General features: G+C 50.8%; 2 protein-coding genes and 1 non-coding gene across 5 annotated transcripts in view; 2 read left to right on the forward strand and 1 right to left on the reverse strand.

Moving 5' to 3' along the window:
- The window catches only part of COG4 (component of oligomeric golgi complex 4), a 29,932-nt gene extending 11,115 nt beyond the window's left edge, over window positions 1-18,817 (reverse strand). Inside the window, exons 1-11 of the mRNA XM_044987145.1 lie at window positions 18,615-18,817; window positions 17,657-17,739; window positions 16,660-16,774; window positions 15,779-15,953; window positions 11,858-12,051; window positions 9,555-9,660; window positions 7,692-7,849; window positions 6,790-6,848; window positions 4,019-4,152; window positions 2,440-2,558; window positions 755-921 (exon numbers count right to left, since the gene is read on the reverse strand). Coding sequence (XP_044843080.1) covers window positions 755-921; window positions 2,440-2,558; window positions 4,019-4,152; window positions 6,790-6,848; window positions 7,692-7,849; window positions 9,555-9,660; window positions 11,858-12,051; window positions 15,779-15,953; window positions 16,660-16,774; window positions 17,657-17,739; window positions 18,615-18,761 — 1,457 coding nt within the window. The 5' untranslated portion in view covers window positions 18,762-18,817. The remainder of the gene's footprint in view (window positions 1-754; window positions 922-2,439; window positions 2,559-4,018; window positions 4,153-6,789; window positions 6,849-7,691; window positions 7,850-9,554; window positions 9,661-11,857; window positions 12,052-15,778; window positions 15,954-16,659; window positions 16,775-17,656; window positions 17,740-18,614) is intronic.
- Window positions 18,818-18,941: 124 nt separating this feature from the next.
- Window positions 18,942-25,172, forward strand: part of SF3B3 (splicing factor 3b subunit 3) — a 48,658-nt gene continuing 42,427 nt past the window's right edge. The window contains exons 1-4 of one of the 3 annotated variants that reach the window (XM_044987124.1): window positions 18,942-18,988; window positions 22,314-22,430; window positions 22,851-23,177; window positions 24,323-24,495. In XM_044987124.1, coding sequence (XP_044843059.1) covers window positions 22,361-22,430; window positions 22,851-23,177; window positions 24,323-24,495 — 570 coding nt within the window. In that variant the 5' untranslated portion in view covers window positions 18,942-18,988; window positions 22,314-22,360. Of the gene's footprint in view, window positions 18,989-19,017; window positions 19,185-22,313; window positions 22,431-22,850; window positions 23,178-24,322; window positions 24,496-25,172 lie in introns of those variants that run through there. The other 2 variants (XM_044987123.1, XM_044987122.1) reach the window with 2 other exon arrangements.
- On the forward strand, window positions 23,565-23,644 carry LOC123349678. The gene has a single exon (XR_006573621.1). It is a non-coding gene; the product is annotated as a small nucleolar RNA SNORD111 (small nucleolar RNA).

Here is a 25,172-nt window from a genome sequence, read left to right on the forward strand (position 1 = left end):
TCAACAGTTCCCTTCTGCTGAAGTCAGGAGCCGGGATCTAGGCATGGCAAACAGAACCCTGCCAAATCGCTCTGCTCCTCACAAAGGCCACTGCCCAGCATCCAGGGATCCTCCTTCCCAAGCTCTCACCCAAATGGGCTGGTTGCAGTAGCTTGTTGAGATCAGTCACTTCTGTATTCGCTCTGGCTACTGCCATCTTGGGATGCAAAACAGGCACAGGCTGATTTCTGTACCCACAGGCCCCTTGTTCAAAAGCATCAGGCAGCCACTCAAGTCATTGCATTAAAGTGGCCCCAGGGAACCTCACCTGCCACGTGGAGCTCAGGTGAATGCCTGCAAGTGGCCCAGCACAGACTGTGCAGTCATGCAGGTAAACACGTATAAGTGCTACACGGTTTTCCTCTCGGCCCTCTTGATGACTTCTGCTCAAGGCTCTTGCACCCATTCGCCCCACCAAGGCCACAGCCAAGGGGCCTGTTTTCACACGGCATATCCCAGAGAAGAGAGATGCTTGAGGTCAGAGGCATGGGAACCCAGAGGTTCTACATGCAGGAAACACCATCCTATTACAAACACTGTGTTTGCTAAGTATGCAACAAAACCAGATCCGAATAAGGGGGAAATCAGTTATGGTCATTTCTGAGATATAGTGTATATTTTCTCTCATCCCCCCTGCATCCTTCCATGTGCCCTTTGGGGGACTCGGAGACAGCTCTCAGCCCCAGGGACACCTGCAGGCAGCCTGCCCCGTTACCTGAAGTCGGACTCCAGCTCGGTGGTGGAGTGATTGATCATGGCACAGAGACAATCTATGCTGGAGCTGGCCAGGGCGCGCCCAATGCACTTCTTCACTATGTAGAAGACATCATCCACCATGCTGGAGGTCAGCTGACCCTTCTCACACATGTCCATAGCAACGGCCTGAAGGGAAAGCAAACTCACAGCAGTGAGTGCAGCGGGTAAGGGCCCAACAGGTCCGGAAGTGACTGAGATAGGCTCACTGAGCAGCTCAGGTTCACCTTTGGCTGCACGGCTCAAAGAAACATCCAGCCCCACGCCCGGCTCCCCTTCCTGCAGGCTGCCCACCCACCTTCCTGGGGCAACTAGCCCTCCCAGCCTCACTCCAGCAGCACATCTCCAAGCCTAAGCAGCACTGAGCGTCTGCGGGTGCAGCCCCATTTGGTAGTTCTCAATATTCAATGGTAGAACAGGGAAGATCACCAGGACGCCCCTTCTTCCACCCCACCCCATGTGCTCAGAGAACTCCACTTCCCAGGCAGCACACTGCCTCCCCACAGCACACCCAGCCAGGGACCTTGGGCCCTGACGTCCATCATCCACACAGCAACACAATACGCTGCTGATAAAACTCAGAGCCAGGCTGGGGGCCTATCTATTAACACACGATCTGTCTCATAGGGATCAAACCCAACCTGCTTACATCATCCCCCTCCAGAGGGCAGGGTATCAGATAGAGACAGAAGAGTCTCTCTGTGACAGAAGAGTCTCTTGCACTGCACAGGGCATGAAAGGAGCTTGGGGTACCTGAAACTCATTGTTATGTCACGTTAGCAAGCATCGTAACGTCCATTCCTGGCTAAGGGTCCTTTGGCACAGCACGCTCCATGGCCGTGCATGGGGAGGCAGCCTGAGGAGCAGCGCCTTACGCTGCTAGAATGGCTTTCAGCACAAGGATCCAGCACGTCACAAGCTCTGCACACAGGAGTCACTTCATCCACTCCTGGAATACATCCACCCCCATGCTGCCTGGAGCTGTTCAACAGCCCACAGCAAGCGTTTAGGACAGGAAGCTAAGGATCCGAGTGTGGCTGACACTGCAGGTCAGTGGAGTCATCCCCAAGTTAGAACTTAGCCAGGACAACAAGGCTAACACTCCTACTCTAGCAAGAGGTGCCAGAGGATTAACAGCCCCAGGAGGTCAGGACCATGGTTCTACACCCCATCAGCCCAGCAATGCCTTAAGCCACCCTCTCCTCCAAGGAAAGGCTGCCCACAGAGCACCTCCAGCAGCGCTCTGGGTTTTCCTTCGGAGGCTGTGGCCAGGTGTAACTCTGCGAAGCCTACCGAGTCTGACCAGCCCATCTGCGTGGGGTGTCCGGCTGCAAGCCTCAGCTGCACAGATCGCCCTTCCTCCATAGCAGTATGGGGGACACTGGGCTGGGAAGCGCAGAAAGGAGTGTTTCAATTCATTCTGTACACTGCTCCCAATGACCACCCCAGAGGTTGTTTGGTTAAAGAGGCCAGGGGAATGAATGGAATCTCCATACACGACATGGAACAGGGAGCTCCTTGCATGTGTTCACACAGCAGGACCATGGAGCAGCATGAACCACAGGCTTCCAGCTCCTTAATCCGCAGTGGATTCCAAGGCCCGGTCCCCACCCCGGGCTACCCAAGACGCAGTACCACAGGCCCTACCTTGTTGACAGTCTCCCGCATGAAGTACTCCTCCATGGTGATGTAATAGCCAATCAGCTCTTGCATGGTACGACTCAACAGGCAGTTGTTGAGGAGCTTGTCCAAAGACTTTTGATGCGCTACAGAGTGCAAGCCAGAATCACCACCAGTGACTGAGCATCCGAAAGCACTTCCCCATGGCCACCTCAGCTCCTCAGAGGGGCAGCAGCTACCTGCCTGAATGGCACCTGACAGGCACATGTTGTTCAAACCCTGCTGCCTTGAACAAAGCATGTGTCTGAACTGTGCAGCAAAGAGCAGCCGACAGCACTGCCAAGCTGATTCTGGATGTATCCTGGACCAGCACCCGGCAAGGCCCCCGGCATGCCAACTGCAGCCACACTGCCTGAGCTGAGAGAAGCTGGGCCAGCTGCAGCAGCAGCATATTTAGTTACTGGGCAAAGGACAAACATGGAACTCATCCGTCAGCTGCTCCTCCTGAGGGAGAGATGAGCTCCACAGGGAGGCCCACCCCCACCGCAGCTGGGAAGATGACAGCTATGGCTGGGGGTCCTCGAAAGCGCAAGGTGTAAATTACGGGATCCTCAGGACTCGAGCAGTGACACTAAGCTCCCCGTGAGATAGGAGCGGAAATCAAAGCTAGCCATGACCTTGATTAAGACACCAGACGAGCCCTTCATTTAAATTCTTCACCCCTTCCCAGGCTACTGCTCCCTTCCCCGGCTCCCCAGCCCATGTGGATCGAAGTTCACTCTGCTCGGAGAGCAATTTCTTTACCTTAAGGATTCTACACTGAAAAGGGGGCTGCTGTTTGCTCTAGGGCCATGGCTCCCAAACTGGGGTTTGCGGCGAACAAGTGGGTCATGTGCTGCTGGATCACCTCCATTTCCAGCTACTACACAACAGTCAGACATGCGAGCGGGCGCTGGCCCATGCAGCCATGAAAGAAAGTGGTGGCGGCCACGAGACGCTCCCCCCTCTTTCAGCTGCCGTCCATGCTACAAAAGTATTTAGGAACCCGGTTTTAGAGAACTAAGGTAGCACATGCAAAGCATGCCAGACACCTGCCAGCGAGGGCGAGATATGGAAGACAAGCCTCCATCAAAGGAGGTCCAGGGCAACACCACGATGTGATGTCACCTCCAACTGTCAACAATGGCACCATCCGCCTGCTCTGGGTGGGCCGGGGAGAGAGTCCACCCTTTGCATTTGTTAAGTCCGACATGCAACCCCGCTAGCTGTGGGAAAGGAGACCAGGTAGCAGAAGGTACAAGCTAGACTCCCAACCAGCTAGAAGAGGCGGCCAGGTTTCCTGTGCACAGCACTCTTCAGGTCTCCCAACAGGACACGCTCCAGGAGACGCACTACTGAGGGGTCAGACCGTGCAGGAGGTTGGATGCATGAAACGCTATTGTGAAAATGGGGGTCCCCATGCCACACAGTCCAGCCCTCCAGAGCGCTATCCCAGAAGCTGCCTTCAATGAGCCACTGCAGAGCAGTGCCTGCTCTCACCCAGCCAGCTACCCCCTGAGCAGCTGTAAAGACGGAGCCAGAGAAGCAGTGGCATTCGAGGGATTACCTTGCTTTACCTCCTCCGAGGCCATGGAGTCTCCCACCTCAAAGTCCGAGACGATCCGTCTCTTGATAAATCGGAGGTACAGCTCGCTGCGGGCATTCATCAGGGTGACCTCGGTTAAAATGGGGTCAAGTTCCCTGCAAGGGGCACAGTGAGAAACGGTGTAGCAAGCCCCCGAAAGGAAGGGCACTGGTTTTCCTGAACCAAAGGCAGCACATGCTATAGAAGCATGAATGCTCATTCCGAGGCAGCCGGGAGAGCCAAAGCGCTGCAAGATGGCCCTCTGCAGGAGGCTCGGAACAGCCCGTCATTCCCTTTACTTTCAAATGCATCGCTGAGCTCAGGCCTGCTGAGACTTGCTTCTGGCCCCTTTATTGTGGCTAGTAAAACACAGGACCTGCCAGACTGGAGCAGGCCAGGAGTCCAGCCAGCCCAGAGCGCCACCGGAGAGTGGCCAGCACCAGATATTTCAGAGAAAAGTGCAAGACACCTACAGTGGACAGTTCCCAAAGAACGTGCCCAAGAGGAAGTTTCTCCTGTCCCTAAGCAGTTAGAGACTTCTTGTGGCCTGAAGCAAAAGGGATTACGATCGGTATTAAATTAGGGGTCACAAGACAGTCACTGTCCCAAGCAGTTTATAGTGTAAAATAACCACCCTGACGTTTAATGCACAAAAGGAGCAAAGGATGGATTTATCAAAAAGCTCTGCAAAAAAAATTAAAGAACAACGTTCTTTATGTTGGTGGATGCGACTAACATTGACAGGCTGGGACAGAAGCCATACTAGACCCAGCTAGCAATAGGTGTGATCCCTGCCTGGCCAGGGCTGAAATCTCCTGCACACGGCTCCCTCCATGTATGCTCTGGTATACAAACATTCCTTACAAACTCTTTACAAGAGCTAGTCTGCACCTGCAAACAACAAGGGGTTTGTCTGAATTCAGCAGGTGAGGAAACACACCATGGTACCTGCATGCAAAGAGCAGCACACTGAGTGTGCAAAGAAAAGGTAGCGTCTTGTGTCATTTAACAGGAAACTGATACTCCTCGAGCCTTTCATCACTAATCCAAAATCACCGTGCAAACGTTACTTAAGCCTTGTCTACGCTGGCAGCAGCACGTAGGGTATGTGGAGCTACATGCCGCAGTGAAAAGCAGGCTGCATCCATGCTGGTGTGTGCTACACATGGCAGTGAAAGGCTCTGGCATGGGGAGCTGCCCGAGTCTTTCCCTGCTGCCCCCCCTGCCAGAGCCTTTCCTGCAGCAGGGACACTACACTGCTAAGAATGGCAGGGTAGCCATAGGAGGCACTGCTTGGGCATTTGGAGAGCTGTCTGGGGTACGTGCCCTAAGGGTCTGGCATGTCTTCACTCACCTAAGCCGTGCCTCACTATCTGCACTGCTATTTTCACCCATGCTGGAGGGAGGTGCAGTATATGTTCTCTATACACCACTGTAAATGTAGACAGCGCCTTACACAAAGCCTCACCACCAACCTGATGGGCAGGAAATATTATCATCCCATTTTACAGATGGGAAGGCTAAAGCCCAGAGAAAACAACATAATGGCCATGCGGGGTCAGACCAATGGTCCACCTAGCCCAGTATCCTGTCTTCTGACAGTGGCCAATGTCAGATGCTTCAAAGGGAATGGGCAGAATATGGCAATTATCAAGTGATCCATCTCTTGTTGTCCAGTCCCAGCATCTGGCAGTCAGAGGTTTAGGGACACCCGGAGCATGGGGTTGTGTCCCAGACCATCTTGCCATTGCCGGACCTTATCCTAATGATGAGCTTGTCTAATTCTTTTCTGAACCCACTTATAGTTTGGGCCTTCAACATCCCCTGGCAACGCGTTCCACAGCGACTTGCCGAGGAAGGTTACACACGGCGAGTGTAATATACAATCACAAAAAGAAATCGTTTGAAAAACAAAAATGTTTGTCTTTTTTTTACATGCCTTTCTAGCCTTCCCCAGGGACTGCACCTCGACGTGGTGGGAAGGCTTGTGTTTTCCAGTGCTCCTGAGAACTCTGCCAGTGGGAACCTAAACGCCTGAGGGCCACCCAAGGGGGGGATTGGACAAACAGCTGCTCCTCCAGGTTGGGAGCTGAGCATCAGGCCAACAAACTATCCTCATCAGGAAGTTAAGTTATAGAAACACACCAAGGCAGCGGTGTTGTTCAGAGATGGCAGAGCTTGGTGTGTGCTCTAAGTGATGTCTGACTGCATGGGAAGTATTCAGCTGTACTGACAGGGCATGCACCAGCGTGGTATCTGGGTACACTTCCAATGGCTTTAATCTGGGGCAACCGACACCTTTCAGACCATAATGAGCAGGGGAAACAAAGTATTTCAGTTCATTAGAGAGAAACTGATACAACAGAATCTTGCTGTGCAGAGGGAACATGGTCCAGAGCCCAGAGTTCTGCTTCCAGCTCTGCCATGGAGTTGCTGTGTAGGAAGTCACAGCACCCCATGGTGGCTCACGAACCCCAGCTGTGAGGGCTGGCAGAGCTGCAGATCGGGCATCAGCCTCCTGTGCTGTCCTATCCCTTCAGGGAAGTCAAGGTCTGATACTTCAGGTAATGAACAAGCAGAACAAAGCAGCATGGACCCTAAAAGGGCAACAAGGACACACACCAAAGAGGATTTTATGCTTTGGTGGTTGTCAAGCATTTGGACGATGGAACGTGTTAGCTACCTGCGAAGCAGCATTAATGCCAGATGAACAATGTGGAGGAAGAGAGCAGTGAGTGTTTTATTTTCTGTACCTTGGTTCAATCTTTTCTGTAGCTGAACTTCTCACCATGCTGTTTTGAACGTGCTGGAACTGCAATTGTGAGAAAAGGAGAGCCATCACCATCTCCGCCCGCCATCGCCAGGTTCCCCTACAGGACCTATCCTGCTGAGGAGCAGCTGGCACAGGGAGGTCCCAGGGAAAACCAACCCACCCATGCCCCGTTCCCCAGCAACTGAACTCACTGTGGGGCTCAGTGAGGACTTAGGCCAGGCAGAGCGAGGGCAGATGGCCTCTAAAGGTGTGTGCCTATGAGACAGCTGCCAGCAGTGTTGTAGCTGGCAGGAGGATCACTGAAAGACTCAGTGACACAGCCTAGCTCAGAATGCCCCACCGGCTTTCTCCTGTTCACCCAGTCAAACCCCAAAGGATCATCTTCACGTCCCTCACTCATGTCCCATGACCGCTGTCCTTCAGGGCAAAGAGTGGATGCCCACTTCCTGACATCCTGTCAGCCATCAGGGCAGTGATGGAGTAAAGCCAGGTCCCTTCCACCCACTCACAAGTGGGGTTGCCAACTCTGACTGAAGCTCTTCCGGGAGATTTTTTTTTTTTTTTTTTAACATCATGTTCTTAAAATATCCCATTGAAATCTCCTGGATTGCTTTCAGTAGTCACTGGGAGATCGATGCCAGTTCTGGGAGACTCAATCCTGGAGGGTTGGCAACCCTACGCACAAGGCTGAGCGTGCTGCCTCAAACCTGCTGGCCTGGAAAGTGAGGTACCAAGCCCAGGCTTCCCGCATGGCCATGCAGAGCCCAGCGACGAGGCCCATGGAGCACGCTCCGTTTGCAAAGGATTGTGGGATGCTAGAGAATCACTGGGGATGAGCTCTTGGCCGCAGCCCAGTCAGTCTGCACTGCACATCACTCTCACCTGCCTGTGATAGTCCCTCTGCTTGATGAACGTGTCCACCACCTTCTCCACCTGCCGGTCGCACTCCACCTGCAAGTGCTTGATCAGGGTGTACAGCTTCCCTGGCCCATAGTAGGTCTCCACGATGGGCTGGTGGGTCTCCACGATGCGAGCGATTCCTGCCAGAAGACAGCGGCGGTGATTTTTCGTGGCTTTAATGGTGGTAGGAAGCCCCAGGCAGGGCAATTGCCCCATCCTGACTAAGACCTGGGCTGTGGCATCCTGCTCTAGGGCGCAGGAAGGGGCACACAGCACCTCCCCAAGTGCAGCTCAGAATCCAGGCTGGTGGGATCCTCACATCGCCCACCCCTACATCCTGGGGTGCCCTTCTCCCTCCCCAATGTTAGACCCTCCCCCTTCTCTCCCTTTGCAATCTCGGTCTGCCCGACGAGCTGGGGTGCGATACACGCGACGGTAGCTCAGTGAGAGCCAGTGGGAGTATAAACAGCCCTGTCACAGCTGGGCAGCAGCAGCAGCGGGTACAAAAGCCAGTGGGTACGTACCCGGCATGGCTCAGCCGTGCCGCTGCTGTCCAGGCTACAGTGCTATTTCTACTTGCGCTAGCTCTCACCGAGCCACTGCAGTACATGCGTCTGGGGGCTGCAGCGGATACCTTGCAGCCAGTCACAGGCAGCGCTTCACAGGAGGCAAGCGACCCCTCTCCCCCCAGAGACTGACAGGCCAGGCCCTCATCCATGCTGCCAGCCTCAATGCACTGCCAGCTGCCTCCTCCAGCCCCAGCAGCAGGGCACGTCGCGCTTGCTGCCAGCCAATGCAGCCAGCACTGGATGCAGATGGGCCACCAAGTGCACTCGCCAGGTATAAAGCTTTGCACAGAAGAAGCCTCCAGCTCCCTAATCACCAGCTAAGCCAACTGGAGAAGAAACTTCTTCCCACAGCCAGCACCAAAGCAGATCCGGAATGCCAAAGTCCGAGTCTAATCCCCTACACACCTGTAATGCTCCAAGAGAACAGTTCTAGCTCTGGGAAACTCATCTCAAGGCAAACTCCGCTCCTCTTCCCCAGACAGACACTCTGACAGCCAGCTCTGTGTTCTCCTGCATCTCACACCACTGCCAGGCAAGCCTAGAAGATGCACTCTGGGCTGTCAGCAGCAGCAAAGAGAGCAAACACAGGAGAGCGGCTTGGCAGTAGCACCGTGTGGGATGACAGCAGAGCACTATTCCGCTCCTCGATGGTATGCCCACAGCACACACAGCACTCCCTTACCCTCCACTCTCAAGGCAAGAGCTGCCTTAGCCCAGCCCACGAGATCAGCCCAGGGAGGGCCAGCAGCTCTGATCTTACGGGCAGGGATTTGTTCATGTGGTCAGGGGAGGCGGGGGAGTTGTGCATCTGGAAATCTCTTCAGCGACTAACCAATTTGTTCGGGGCAGCAGGAAGAGAAAAGGGCAGCTTCCATGCTCTGTTCACCAAGCCCCTTCACATCCAGCTGACTAGCTAAGGCCGAGATCTACAACTCTTCCAGCCCGGCTCTGGTTCAGTCCCTTAGGCTGAGACACTGCCAAGGATAAATTCCAGGAGGAGCCCGGCCTGCGGGGAGGAAGCCAGCTGGTCCCCTGCAAGTCAAAACTGAACAAAGAGCGAGCTCCAGACCCAATGCCCCCGGCTGGGCAGAAACAGACGGCACTCCAACCTAGCTGGGTCACCGGGCTGACAACCCTTGCACTCTATTCCAGCACCACCAAGAGGAAAACGGCACTGTTCTGCCCTCCTGCAGCCAAAAATGAGAGCTCTGACATTGACTGGGCACCTTCCATTGGGGAAGATTTCCAGCCGACAAACAGTGTAGGGAGGAATTACCTTCGAAGAGGAGCGTCAGTGTATCTGCAAAGATGACTGCAGCTCTACGGTCACTCATGTCCGTCTCCATCACCAGTAACAGGTTCTCCTTGGCTTTGTTAGCGACCTAAACTCCAAGGGAAGGAGTGGGTCAATATGGTTCTGGCAGAGCCCTCCCACAAGGGAGACTTTTGCCTTCCTGCCCCATGCAGCCCTTCCCTCTACCCACATCTGCTGCTGTTCCACCTTCCCTGCCACCAGCAGGACAAGACACATGGGCCTTACAGAGCAGGTGTCAATGCTTTGGGTCAGATGGCAGAGGGGACTCCAGGGGTAAGGCAGTCTACATCTCTTGCAGAGACAGGTGTATTCGGCTGTGCTACGCAAACAGGAACCACTGTTAAAACAGCAGACAAATCCTAGCTTCTCACCTCTAGAAAACTCAGCTACAGGCAGCCTAGCAAATACCCCCAACGCCATTCACTAGGGCTCTTACGCCCCATGCAGAGAGCTGCAGGACATTAACTGAACGTTGTACAGCCTGGCTTCCTTCAGCACCTGGGTACCTGACTGTAATTCCCTTTTACACCACTGGGGGGCACCCCAAGTGCTTTCTGTGAAGAGAAAGTAGGGGAAGGCCCTTCCTGTCTCTCGCCCCCAAGACTAGAAGGTCAAAAAGTAGGGCCATGGGAAGCTCCAGTGCACCTAACTGTACCTCTGACCTTGTTCTATGCCAAGGGGTCTCAGACTGGGGGTCGGGACCCCTCAGGGGGTCACGAGGCTATTACATGGGGGGTCGCGAGCTGTCAGCCTCCACCCCAAACCCCGCTTTGCCTCCAGCATTTATAATGGTGTTAAATCTATAAAAAGTGTTTTTAATTGATAAGGGGGTGGGGGTCGCACTCAGAGGCTTGCAACGTGAAAGGGGTCACCAGGACAAACGTTTGAGAACTGTAGAAGCAGCAAAGAATCCTGTGGCACCTTATAGACTAACAGAAGTTTTGCAGCATGAGCATTCGTGGGTGAATACCCACTTCGTCGGATGCAAGCAGTGGAAATTTCCAGGGACAGGTGTGTATATATAAGCAAGCAAGAAGCAAGCTAGAGATAACGAGGTTAGATCAATCAGGGAGGATGGGGCCCTGTTCCAGCAGCTGAGGTGTGAAAACCAAGGGAGGAGAAACTGGTTCTGTAATTGGCAAGCCATTCACAGTCTTTGTTTAGTCCTGAGCTGATGGTGTCAAATTTGCAGATGAACTGGAGCTCAGCAGTTTCTCTTTGAAGTCTGGTCCTAAAGTTTTTTTGTTGTAGGACGGCCACCTTAAAATCTGCTATTGTGTGGCCAGGGAGGTTGAAGTGTTCTCCTACAGGTTTTTGTATATTGCCATTCCTAATGTCTGATTTGTGTCCATTTATCCTTTTCCTTAGAGACTGTCCAGTTTGGCCGATGTACATAGCAGAGGGGCATTGCTGGCATATGATGGCATATATTACATTGGTGGACGTGCATATCTACACCAGCAACACCATCACAGGACCTAACCAGATCAGCCACACCATCACCGGTTCATTCACCTGCACAGGTGCCACAGGATTCTTTGCTGCTTCTACAGAACCAGACTAACACGGCTACCCCTCTGATGTTTGAGAACTGCTGTTCTATGCACTGTGGCCTCCTTCCAGACACTCCTCACCCTTCCCTTCCCATTCTGCCCCATCCCAGTTCTCCCCACAGGCCTTCCCCTGTTGGGGCTCTTTCCACTTCCTCACTGTTTCCATAATCACCCACCACCCAACCAGTCTGGTTCCTTTTCCCTAGAACAACCACAGCCCCACGCACCAGCACCTAGGATCGGGGAGCAGGCGATGTAGGCCCCTCAGCAAAATGCTAAGTTCTCATTTTCTGGGAGAAATCTGCCTAACCACGAGGGATCATTTAATCAGATGGCGGCACATAATGGCACCGGAGAAACTGACTGACGTGGCAGTGCAGTAGGGCTGGGTGCAGAGGGGCCACTCTGGCCACAGGCTGAGCGCAAACAGCACGGTGCTGTCTCTAAGTGGGATAAGGAGGGGGAAAGAAAAGCCAGAGAATGAGGGCCTGGGATCTGTGACTGGTTACCCCAAAGCCCCAGCTGGTAGCACAAAGAGCAGGGAAAGTGCTGACCAGGCCCAATCTTGTCTCAGAGATTCAACCATTATTAGATGCACAGGAGCCAAGATCTCATTCCTCAACACCCATGTTGGCAGAGGCCCCATTTTACTCTCCGCTGAGGTGCTCTGGCCAGTCCAGGGGCCACGGCGGGTCCTGCAGCGCCCATTACCTGTTTGCAGAGATACTCTGAGAACTTGCTCAGCCCCTCCTCGTGTAAGCCCAACAGGGGGAAGATCTTGAAGAAACGTTCCACCTGAGGCAGGTCTCCCTGCTTCGTAGCCACGTCAAATTTCTCAGTCACTATGATCTTCAGGCGCTGCTCTGCCTCCTGCAGGAGCTTCAGGTTGGCATCAATAATGCTGCCTGTTTAGAGGGCACAGCACTGCATTAGTACCAGGTTCAGGACACTTACCCTCCTGGCACCATGCCCATGTAGCTACAGCTCCAAGCTGGCAGTCAGGAGCCATCAAAGCCTGGAAGGAGTCAGGTCCCTGGCTCATATTCATTTCTTCCCCCAAACCTCCCAGGACCTTTAACCTAGAGGTAAAAAGTGGGGTGGGAAGGGTCTGTGTATACACAGACCCTTCCAGCTCTGGGGGCTCACATTGAGATTATCAAATCCCTATGCCCTAAAGCCTGGAGAGAAAACCTAATTAGGATTAAAACACGTTAGCAACTCTGATGAACATCATTAATCCCTCCCTCTCTCTGCTATTGGCCCACACCCCTGTATCCGCTGTGCATGGCCAATCAGATGCTCCATTGATATCCCAATGAAATACCATGACATGCCTAATCCTGGGTCAGCAGAGGTGCTGTTAACTGGAACAGCCACTACATGGTCCATTGCTGGCCATGTTTATCCTGGTTCTTTAGGAAGTCACCCTCCCAATGAGCACCCCACATGTTTAGCGAGAGGGCAGAATGCATGCCCCCCAACCCACCAATGCCCAGGCATAGCAGATGGGAGCAGAGGATGGTGCAGAGGGTTGGGACCAGCTAATTACAGAGAAATGGAATGGTGTCTGCAGGATGCTGTACAGAAAGGGCTTTACAAATTCACTCCCTAGCCAGTAAGAACTTTCTCTCGGTGAGACTGGATGGGGCACTAACGCATCCAACTGCTGCACAATTTCATAGAATCATAGAATTCAAGATCAGAAGGGACCATTATGATCATCTAGTCTGACCTCCTGCAAGATGCAGGCCACATAAGCCGATCCACCCACTCCTTAAGCAGGTGACCCCTGCCCCATGCTTCGGAGGAAGGCGAAAAACCTCCAGGGCCACTGCCAATCTACCCTGGAGGAAAATTCCTTCCCGACCCCAAATATGGCGGTCAGCTGAACCCCGAGCATGCGGGCAAGACTCTCCAGCCAGACCCTCTGGAAAAAGGCTAACAATATCCTATCATTGACCCATTGTACTAATTACCAGTGTGGCACTTAATTGACCTATTGACTTAGCCCGTTATCCTATCATACCATCTCCTCCATAAACTTATCTAGCTTAATCTCAAAGTCATGGAGGTCCTTCGCCCCCACTGTTTCCTTCGGTAGGCTGTTCCAGAATTGCACTCCTCTGATGGTTAGAAACCTTCGTCTAATTTCAAGCCTAAATTTCCTGACTGACAATTTATATCCGTTTGTCCTCGTGTCCACATTAGCACTGAGCTGAAATAATTCCTCTCCTTCCCTGGTATTTATCCCTCTGATATATTTAAAGAGTGCAATCATATCTCCTCTTATCCTTCTTTTGGTTAAGGAAAACAAACCGAGCTCCTCAAGTCTCCTTTCATACGACAGGCCTTCCATTCCTCGGATCATTCTAGTGGCCCTTCTCTGTACCCGTTCCAGTTTGAATTCATCCTTTCAGGGAAAATGTCCATTTAAAAAACAAAAGGAGTCAAGAGGATTTACAAGCCATTCTGATCATCAGCGGCACGCCTGGAAAGCTTTCATTGCCAAGTGCTGCCTGAGACTGCAGACAGACAGCTGCAGCATCTCTACAGCTCAGAGCGTCCCCAACTAGCAGCAGCAGGAGATTGGCAAGACTCTGCTACTGCTTGTAGGCAGCCGGGAAACTGAAAAGAAACAGTCTTATTCTGCTGCTGCTTGGGGAAAAACTCTGAGCTGCAGCCCAGGCAGATACTGGAGCTATTCACAAGGACCCCAGAAATGCAAGATAGGTGAGCGGAAGAGACATGGCCCTCTTCAAAAGCAGCACATAGGAAACTGAATAATAGAGGGCAGGGAGAGGAGCAAGAGCCCCCACCCCCGTTCCAGAAGCCAGAGGACGGTGGGCATATGTAGTCACCCTGAGCCTGGCACTACCACCTGCTGCATCTGTGGTGCAACAGCGCAGAATGCTGTCCTGGAGAGAGACAGCCAATGAGAGGGCAGCTTGAGCCGGGGAGAGGGCTTGGAATCTGCCCAACAGAGACAGCTGGAAAAAGCTGTTAGATAAGGAGGGAAGGAGAAGCTGCTAGATGCTGAGCAAGCAGATGAACTGGCCCTGGGGTAGGAGGGAAGGGGGCAAAAGAAAGGAACAGGAGAATAAAAACAGAGGACTAGGAAGTGAGAAGGAGAAAAGAAAGAGAAATAGGAAAGGTTTCAGGATCAGAAGAAGCAGGAAGAAAACCAGATTTGGGAAAAACCTGAAAGGAAATATAATTGGTGAAAAAGGGAACTGATCAAATGTATTAGGTGTATGTAGTCCGGTCACGCCAAGCCACATTTTGCAGTCCTCAACAATGTGTGTCATGCTTTGTGGCTGCCCACACTGAAATTCAGCTGCAGCACAAATTCCATGTCTGGTACAAAACCGGTTGAGAAGGCGCCGTTGCCTTCATGGTAAATCAAACCTGGGTTGACACTGAGTGGGTTCTGAGACAAGACAATTGACCAAAAAGCTGTATTAGATGAAAACAGATCCTGAAAACAGTAAGTGAGAAGCCCACCCACAAGGGACCTAAAGTACATGAACAGGGAGAGGGACTGTTTGAACATCTGTTGAAGGATACAGTTCAAAGGTGCCTAATGGACAAGTGAGGGCCCACAAGGGAAAGAAACTCAATTTGTGCATAAACTCAGTGGAAAGAGGTACAACCCTCAAGAACATTGAATCTACGGAGCACTAGAAGTCGAAGAGAAGCAAAGAACAGGACAGCAAGAGTGGAGCTGAACTTACAGCCAAGGAGAAGAAAAGTTGATTCTTCCCTGAAGAGAGACAGTCTATTGTTGAGTGATTCTTTTGTTCTTGTTCATAACAATGCATTTGATATTATGCAAAGTAAGGAAGAGCAGCATGTACAAGCTTGCAAAGGTTAACATGCTGGTAACCTATAAGTTATTACTATATGAAGTAAGTACTTGGTAATGTCATTTATCCTCCTGGGACAATTTTGGGGGTTTTCCTTTATTAAATTCTAAAAATTTTAAATGCTCCCTTTTGTCTTGGTTTGCATCTGCCTCGCCTCACAGTTCGCAGAGCCTGGCCAGGTCACTGCACACAATTCAACTTTGTCAGACACCTACAAGCCAGCGATTTAATATAAGAAATTAAACTATAGAGCAGAATTCAGGGACAAGCTCCTAACAGGTATTCCAGCAGCCCTCTGGGCAGCACACCATGATGCTGCACTGGGCCCTCGCTGATGAGCACCCTTCCTCCCATCTTTTCTATCATGCACCACTGATTTAGTGCATTTAGCCTGCTGGCTAGTAAGTGGCTGCCAAGCTCTCCAAGCCCCAAGTCAGTAACTCTACATGCGTGGCAGTTCGCATAGATTTAGGGCCAGAAGAGACCATTTTGGTCATCTAGTCTGACTTCAGTGGCCTTTTCAGTAACTAGCCGCCTCAGCATGTCAGCTTTCCCCCGGGTAATATTTTAACCTAACTAGATCTCAGAAGTATTCAGACATTTCCATGTAAACAGCTACCTGCAGGAGCTGCCAACTAATTCCATAGTCACACTCTTTGTTAACACACCTGTTGGCTTCAGCTTCTTTAGCGCTGGACAAAGTTAGAGCCTCAAAAAGCAAGAGTGCTCAGGTTATTTTACTAAACAGCTACACCTGGACAGCACCTACCTTCCTGGCCCTGCCGGCTCAGCTCAATGACTGATTTGTCCAGAGACAAGTAGCGGTGGATATGAGCAGCTGCTTGTTCATAATCTTCATTTCTCAATGCTGTTTGAACCCCATCCATGCAGAACTTCAGGTCCAAGATGTCATCAGCTCTCTGGATGGCCTGATAGAGGCGGTTCTGCAAGACAAACAGCAGGTAAGACTCTCCTTCTGTGGCTCGGCCAGAGAAACAGAACTAGAGAGAGGAGAGAGTACAGCAGGAGGGGAAGGAGAGATGGCTGCCAGAGATGGAGGGGCTACTTCGCTATAAGGTCAGTGACTAGCTGGATGAGAAGATTGAGCTGCTTGGAGAGTTGGAAGAAGGGCCCCAAGTCTGTCCACCCAAAATCCGGATTGTACTCAAGAGCCACCCCTAATTTGCACAGACCAGAGCAGATTACAGCTCACACACCTTTAGCCGAGAGGCTGGTCTGCACCGATTACAGGCGTCAGCGTGTAATCTTTAAATCTACCTCTGTACAAAGAAGATGGCAGCTCCAGACTTCCCCTCTGAGGTCCATGTCTACCTCCATTGTCTCCACCTATTACACCAGGAGTGAGGGAGGGAGGAACGCTGTCTGACCAGCTCGGATAAACAGGGGTTTTCCTATTATATTACTTGTACATTGGTACTGCCTAGGAGCCCAAGGCAGGTACCAGGACCCTGCAATGCTGGGTGCAGCACAAAGCCAGAACAGATCAGGGCTCAGCTTCAGCTCCTCTCTTCCCACAGGCAGGTGAAGAGCTCATGCTCCGCTATCTGTTAGATGCAGTACTTGCTCATCTGCTCACCCACACACAGCAGAAAGAGAGCTCAGCACAGAGCTTCCACGTTGTCTCGTTACCTTGGCAAGATCAAGCTGCCGAACTTTACTGCTGACGTTCTCAGCCAGGTTACAAGTGAAGGTGATCATCCCAGATAACTGTCTGGCATCCCCCTCAATCAGCTGCAGGTTAGGACTGGAAACAGATGCAGGGAACATTGGTCATACATATGAAATGCGGATATGAAGTAGCAGTACATTCTGCAATGTATTTCCCCACACAGACACTTGCATCTGCCAGCACCACGGGGTCTCACCCCTCATGAACTGCTGCATGTTTTTACTGAGGAAAGAGGCCAAATCCAAGAGTGAGATGTAGAAGACAGCAGCACAGCCAGGCCTGACCAGTGGCTGTCTCCCTTGCAGTAAAAGGGTGCGTGGAGTCGGATTGATGTGTTGGCCTTGTGTTTTGTGGAACTGCCATCTTGTATTCCAGAATCCAAGCTTTTATTAAATATAATTGAGAATCTAGCTCTTATGGTCATAAAAATAACTTACAAAATGAACTAGAGGTAAGTAGATGCAGTGAAGTCTGCCCATGTCTACAGACAGCCTGAAACAACAGAGCTGAAGAGGCATGCTATTTCCAGTCAGATAAATTGGTTGTTAACTCTTAAGCCTACTGTTAACAATGTGAATGTAATCTTTGTTTCCCATTTCACTACTGATCAAAGCATGAGTGGGACAATTATGAAGAACTTCACAATCTACTGTGAATGGCAGCTCATTTTGTGGTCACATCACAAGGGAGTACCACTATTTTTCCTCACCCCAAACTAGTGCTGTATAATTCTTTTTTGGGTACTTTCATTTCAAAGTGCTTTCCAGACAGAAATTGCTTCCCCACACTGACATGCAGCATCATCTGTGGTAGAACGAAGCAGCTGCTGAACAGTGTAAGGAAAAATCTGATATCCAGTTGAAACTACAGCTTGCTTACTTTTTCTTTTTTAACCAAAGCATCAGATCACATGGTACTAGCTTCACTCAAGCAGGATTAAACTGGTGAACTACTAACCCCAGGCGATGAAGGGCGACCATTTTGCTCTCTATGGTACTCTGTTGTTCCAGGAGTGCCTCCAGCTCTTCCTCCACCCCTTTCTGAAAAAGAAAGCAGCCCCGTGTCACTTCATGCCCCTTTCAGACCGATCATCAACGCCACTAGCTAAGAACCAAATTCTCAAACCAAGAGCATGAGCCAAGCAGGGCACTAAAGCTTCTGAGAGTTCAACTCACAGTGCAATCCTCAAAAGCCCAGCAATCCGTCCTAATCTGACTACATTTACACCCCCGTCTCTTTTCAAAGGCCAGTTCTGGGGCCGGCGGGGAGGTCTCTATCACACAACTTTTAAAAAAAGATCACCTGCCCAAGGTACAGGTGACCAAGCTGCCTACATGAGTGAATCAAGAGTTTAGCAATGTGCTCCAAGGCTTAGAAGATGGGGTTGCTGCAGAGGCAATAGAATCAGCCTGTCAGGGCTGTAACAAGTGGTCAAAGCAGCATTAAACATTATTCTGTAGCAATCTTTCCTGGCCATCTAATGAAGTTCTGGCAAAGAGACATCCAGTCTTTCTGGTCAGAGGCTGTATCACCACCACATCGGGGGCAGTGGGAGTACTTGAATAACACGACAACAGCTACACTAAAATAACCTAAATAGAAACGGCTATATGTTAATTTTGGAAAGTCACCTCGCCCCTCCACCCACTCTGATAAGCCAGAAATATTGATGTTTTCCCTCCAAACGAGATGCAGGTGATTCCCTGCAGCGCTTTAGCGGGAAATAATGCCTGGCTCATATGCAGTGAGTCTCAACAGGTCTCAAAGCGCTGCAAGAGGAGGTCAGTGGCAGTGCGAGGCAGCCAGGACACCTCGCGGTTCTCCCGCAAAGGAATCGGATCGGGTCCTTGTCTCCTGTCTCCCGGAGGGGGGCGGGGGCAGACCCAGGACCCGGCGCTGGGCGCGGCTGCCCCACCTCCTCCCCGCACAGGCGGCTGTAGGCGGCCTCCAGCTCTGGCAGGTCGGTGAGCGAGCGGATCCGCTCCATAGACAGTGACGAGGCAGCAGCGCTGCCGCCTCCTTCCCCCCCAGGCAGCCTCAGGCCTGAGCCAGGCGCCGCCATCTTTGGTTCCGGGAGACACCGTCACTTCCGGAAGAGCCGCCGAGGCCCAGGCGGCGCGGTCCGAGTGGCGGTTAGGGCTGTCCAAATAGGTGCCTGAGTGGTAGATCTCGCGAGGCCTCTCGGTCTGGGAGGCCTCTCGGTTGGGAAGGTCTCGGTTGGGAAGGTCTCCGAGGGGCCGAAGGCGGCGGGATAGGAGCCCGGCGGGAGTTGCTTCGTCCTTGTGTTGGGTTCGTTCAGGCGTTGCGCGGTCAGCCTCGCGTCGCGCGCGCCGGGCCCGCCGGAAGGCCCTGGGGGCGGGGCACGGCAGGGCGCGCGCTGGGTCGATGGCGGAGCGGGGCGGCAGGCTGGCGGCCTAGGGGGAGCGAGCGAATCCGTCGCCATCCCGCGCGGTGAGAGCCGCCGCAGCCTGCGCCGTAGCGCCGGGTAGGGGAGCGCGACGCGCCGTGACTGTGGGGCGGGGTATCGGCCGCGCTGTGCTCCCCGGGCGCGCACAGTGACCGCCTGGTCCTGCGGCCCCGCTCGCTCCGGGCGGGGGTGGGGAGCCCTCGGGAGAGGGGGGTCGTGCAGGCGGCGGTGAGCGTAGGCGGCACCGGCGGGAGCCGCGCGGGCAGGGGCAGGGGGAGGGAGAGGGGAGCCGAGCATTGAACGCGCGTGGGGACGGGAAGCGAGAGGTCGATGGGAAGAAGGTGCAGACGGGGCTGGGGTGGGAAAGCGGGAGCCTTCCCCTTCCGTTCCTCCTTGAGTGGCCCTTGGGTGCTTTGATTGCACGTGTCTGCCTGGTGCTGTTCCCGTGGGTGCCGCCTCACAGTGAAGAGGTGACCAACCTTGCCTGGTTTTTGTGTTCCCCGGGGGAAGCCAGGCCTCCTCCATAAAGAGGGTGACTCCGTGGAGGTGCCCGAAGACAGATATTTCCGTGGGGGGGATGCCTTTGTTCCTCCAGGGCTTTATTAAAGGGGCACTACTAGCTTGAAAATCGAGTCCGCTTTTAAGAATAGCTCCAGGTGCTGAGTCACGGCTGTGTTTTGTGGTTTTATTATCGCTGGGAACTATTTTTTGTTCTAAACGTTTTTCTTTCCTCTGTTGCTGTGTGAAAGACCCACACACAGTGGAATCTTGGTCTCCCGTGGGGAAGTGGAACTGACCGCACAGAGGGTGCTGAAATGTACAAAGTACACTGGAAAATAATTTTTAAAAATCTCTTTATTTTCAGTTGTAATGTCTTAGGTTCTGTTTGTAACCATCATAGGTTACAGACTTCCAGACAAGAGTGTAATCATAGACTATCAGGGTGGGAAGGGACCTCAGGAGGTATCTAGTCCCACCCCCTGCTCAAAGCAGGACCAAACCCAACTAAATCATCCCAGCCAGGGCTTTGTGAAGCCGGGCCATAAAAACCTCTAAGGAAGGAGATTCCACCACCTCCCTAGGGAACCTATTCCAGCAGTCACTCTAGTCTGTAGCAGTGCATGGGATTCTTCCTTCCTAAGTTCAGGACTCTGCACTTGTCCTTGTTGAATCTCATCAGATTTCTTTTGGCCCAATCCTCCAATTTGTCTAGGTCACTCTGGACCCTATCCCTACCCTCCAGCATATATACTTCTCCCCCCAGTTTAGTGTTGTCTGCGGACTTGCTGAGGGTGCAATTAATCCCATCCAGATCATTGATAAAGATGTTGAACAAAACCGGCCCCAGGACCGACCCCTGGGGCACTCTGCTTGATACCGACTGCCAACTAGACAGCGAGCCGTTGATCACTGCCCATTGAGCCTGACAATCTAGCCAGCTTTCTATTCACGTAAAAGCAGCAAAGAGTCTTGTGGCACCTTATAGACTAACAGACGTTTTGGAGCATGAGCTTTCGTGGGTGAATACTCACTTTGTCGGATGCATCCGACAAAGTGGGTATTCACCCACGAAAGCTCGTGCTCCAAAACGTCTGTTAGTCTATAAGGTGCCACAAGACACTCTGCTGCTTTTACAAATCCAGACTAACACGGCTCCCCCTCTGATACTTTCTATTCACCTTATAGTCCATTCAGCCAATCCATACTTTAACTTGCTGGCAAGAATACTGAGAGAGACCATATCAAAAGCTTTGTTCAAGTCAAGATATATCTCATCCACCACTTTCCCCATATCCACAGAGCCATCCACAATCTTTATGTTGTCCCTTTAATTTAGGTGGAAGCTGCTGCCCCCTTTCCCTTATCTCCCTGTAGAAATAAGAATTCCAGGCTAGGTTTCTACTGTACAGAGCAGACAAGATAAACTGCCTTGAGCCACAATTTTCACTGGTACAGCTTACCCCAGTTTCAAGCAAAGGATGAACTCCACTGATGAAAATAGCATTTTTGCTCGTCTGTGCTAGCAGTTTGTGTTGTATTGCCAGCTGGCCACTGATGGCTGTGATCTGTAACCAGTGTCTCATTTAAAATGATGCCATTGAGGTTCATGAGCCTAACATTAAACCTAACCTATTTTTAATTTGTTTCAAATGAAGCCCGGATTTAGTCTTTCCTTTCTGTCAGCACTTCCAAACAAGACTGCAATATTCTCGTCCATTACCTATAAACCCTAGAAAATGGAGCACTGAACTGAAAGTCAGGAGACCTGGGTTCTTTCCCTATCTCTGTCACTTGTAGAGGTGATCTTGGACAAGTCACTTCACCTCTCCATGCCTTAGTTTCTCCATGTGTAACATGGGAATAACACTTGCTTCTTCTGTGAAGTGCTTGGATTGCTGCTGATGAGGTGGCATTATTAAATCCCCAGAAGCAGGAATGAAGTAAAAATACACAGGGAACAAGGACTGAAGTCAGTTTTGACAGCTTGTCCTTCTTGCAAGAGCGTAGCCAAGTGCCTGTGCAATTTCTGCTTGTCACTCAAATCAGATGTCTGTAGAACCAAACAAAGCTAGTATGTCAGTTTTTATGCAGCTCCGAGTCTGCCCTAAACTTAGATTGTAAATTGCATTAAAAAAATCACTGTAGGCTAATATTTTCTACACCAAATTACCAGGTTTATCCTTCGTTCCTTCTAAGTGAGTGTGACATGGATGGAAATGTCAGAGTCAGCCTAAAGGACCAAAAGAAAAAAAAAAAGCTGACCTGCTATCTTTCTTTAAAAAGGAACTAAATGTCTTTTAAAATGAAACCCCTAAATAACTAGAATAGGAAGATAGGGCTTTCAGTGAATAGCTGACTTGATCTAGTGGACTGAGCCATAGAATGGAGAACCTGAAACACCCAAATTCTAATCTTGGCTCTGACTTGAAGTCTGTGGCTTTGAGCAAGTTTTCCTATTGTTAAAATAGGGATGATCTCATGAGTACAGAGAAGGCTGGGGGGAGTCCTGATTAATCAGTGTTTGTAAGGTCCTTGACTGTTGGCCAGTTAGAATAAGATGATACGTGCAATCTCAAAATTGTGTCTGGGGCACAGAAGCACAGGCTGTTAATGCTGTTCCTTTGGGCTGACACAATGTATGTTTTAAATGTAGATCCTGTTTTGCATAAGGCATAATCTTAATTTTTGTTGCTGTTTTGTTCACAGCCGACTCAATAAGTGAGACGCATGAGTGAAGTGGATCTGTCGCCACCATGTTCCTTTACAATTTAACGTTGCAGCGAGCCACTGGCATCAGCTATGCCATCCATGGCAATTTCTCAGGTAATCTCTGCTCTCCTGACTAGGAGACTTTCAGGCTGAAGCAAAGCAAGATCTTTTCCGTTATAAGCTACTTAGCTACAGCATTAGTTTTTCATCGAGGTTCGGCTCCTATTAGTGCTGCTACCTGGGTTGACTAAGAGGCTGCAATTTGAGGGAAAGATCTGGTCTTGAGAAAGAACTTGGATCCAGGAACTTATAAGTTCAGATCCTGATTTTCTCACTGAGTTTGTGGGGCCTTAGTTAAATCATTTAACTTCTCTGTGCCTCAGTTTGCTGATCTGTAAACTGGATACTTGAATACTCTGGAGGTTGTGAGACTTGCTTTGGTGATTATTGTTTGAAAGGCACTTTGAATTTCCTGGTTTTTACATCTCCTGACTTATAGTTGGTGATAAGTTTCTCATGGCTTTGGCTTCTTAGGAACCAAACAACAGGAAATTGTTGTTTCCCGGGGGAAGATCCTGGAGTTGCTCCGCCCTGATCCCAACACTGGGAAAGTACACACCTTGCTGACAGTGGAAGTGTTTGGAGTCATTCGCTCCCTCATGGCCTTCAGACTGACAGGTGGAACTAAAGACTATATCGTGGTGGGTAGTGATTCGGGTCGCATTGTTATCCTGGAGTACCAGCCTTCCAAGAACATGTTTGAGAAGATTCACCAGGAAACCTTTGGCAAGAGTGGCTGTCGCAGAATCGTTCCTGGCCAGTTCTTGGCTGTGGACCCAAAGGGCCGTGCTGTCATGATCAGTAAGTCAATGGGGATCTGTACTGTCTCCTTAGTTGTAGCATTTAAAGAAGTGAGTGGGGGAAACTGATTCTCCTTGGAATTGTTGCTTTGCCTTTTCCTTACTTCAAGGTTGACAGTTTTTGCAGCCTGCTTCTCAGCTGTAGTCTCAAGTGCTTTTCATGCAGGCATTTCATTAAATTCCAGCCTTTGGAATGAAACGTCCAGGTGTTTGGAATTGTTCCTACCTATTGTCATGATTGCACAAATGAGTACCAAAAATTGGGCCAAAACAGTGTTGGAAAGAAACCTGCTCAGGTAGTGGTAAGCAAAGAACCCATTTGAGGATGATGATTGGAAAAAGGGATGTTGGGATGCAGACAGCCCAGTCATGGTGCAGCCAGCATCCTCTGCCTGAAATGATGATATGAATTCATGTCTCTTCTCTGAGATTGACTATGGAGACAACTCTGCATTTCTGATCAGGCCCTACAGGTATAAACTCTTAGATTATTCCAACTTTCAGGGTTTGCATTACCAGGCAGTTTAACAACTCTATTATAGTGAAAATAATGACAAGACTGGCTTGGACGGAAGCTGCTTGCGTCCTTTTAACCTGAAGGTAGCACTGTGCAATTCATCTGTTATTCAGGATGACAGCTGAGAGCAGGACTTGCTCAGTAAATGACTGTGTGCGCTGTGTATCAGCAAAGAAATGTATACTTCAATTACAGTGCAATTTTAGAGGGTTTCCATGGGACTGTTTCCCTTTCGTTGCATAGCTGCAACTCTTTCCTCATCTGTTAGCTACTGTGGCTGCATGTTTCACCAAGGAGTTGGGCTCCTCAGGCAGATGCTGCTGCAGATTTTCTGCCTGTGAACTGAACATACCTTGAGTTGTGGCTTGCGTGAGTGGAGCTTGAAAAGGTCATCTGCAAGGTTAACCTGTGCCTGAGTCACTGATTCATTTTTAAAGATTTTAAATACTGAAGTTAGGAAGTTGACATAAACTTAAGAGTGATGGGGAAATTATGGGACAAGATGTTACGTTTCTGTTTTCCTGCAAGGCTGTCAGTTGGCAGTTTTTGTGCAAAGGCTGGTGCCGGTGCAGTTGTCTTCAGCTTTGCGTCCCCAATCCAGGTATTTTATGCACTGTTGTTCCTTGCAGGTGCCATTGAGAAACAGAAGCTGGTATACATCCTGAACAGAGATGCAGCTGCCCGGCTCACCATTTCTTCCCCACTGGAAGCCCACAAGGCCAACACCTTAGTCTACCATGTGGTGGGAGTAGATGTGGGGTTTGAAAACCCAATGTTTGCTTGTCTGGAAATGGACTATGAGGTAACCAGGGACGAGGTCCTTGTCTCTTACCCTACTCCCTCTGCTCAGCTAGCTCAGTCTCCTTCCTCTCTGTCCCCTCACCTAGCATGTCCACTTATGTCAAGCCTTCTCTTTTGCGCTAGCTGTCTGGGACAACCTCCCCGGGTTTCTGCTCGTTGACTGTCAATCTCATTTCCAATCTTAGCTGAAATCCTCTGAATTGCTTGGTCCTTCTGTAAACTGTGAACTACAGCCCTCCCTGCTCAATGCTCTTTTTGTATATTCGTCTCACTCTGGCCTTTGCACTTCATTCCAATGCTGCTGTTCACGTTTAGAACTGCCTCCCTCTGCTGCGGCAGTACCCCCACCCCCTTCACTCGCATTCCTCCTCCAAATACACTTCCCCGGTCAAGCTTTCAGTTAGTGATCCACCAGAATTACCGCCCCAGGTACAGAGGCATTGTCTGTAAACTCATTGAATTGGGAGTCATCTCTCTTTAAGTTGTTACAGCACTGAGCATATTTCTGGTGTTCAGGAAATCAATAATGGTGGTGAATTTTGGGAGAGAATGTGCATGAATGATTTTATGCAAAATAAAATTGCATGTCGTAGTGTAACATCTATGCATTGTGGTTTAAAATGTGCCCTAGAATGTCTTCCATCCCACCATGGGGCTGGTGATACCATAGCTGGCAGC

This window comes from Mauremys mutica, chromosome 14 (genome assembly GCF_020497125.1).
Source record: "Mauremys mutica isolate MM-2020 ecotype Southern chromosome 14, ASM2049712v1, whole genome shotgun sequence".
NCBI lineage: Eukaryota > Metazoa > Chordata > Testudines > Geoemydidae > Mauremys > Mauremys mutica.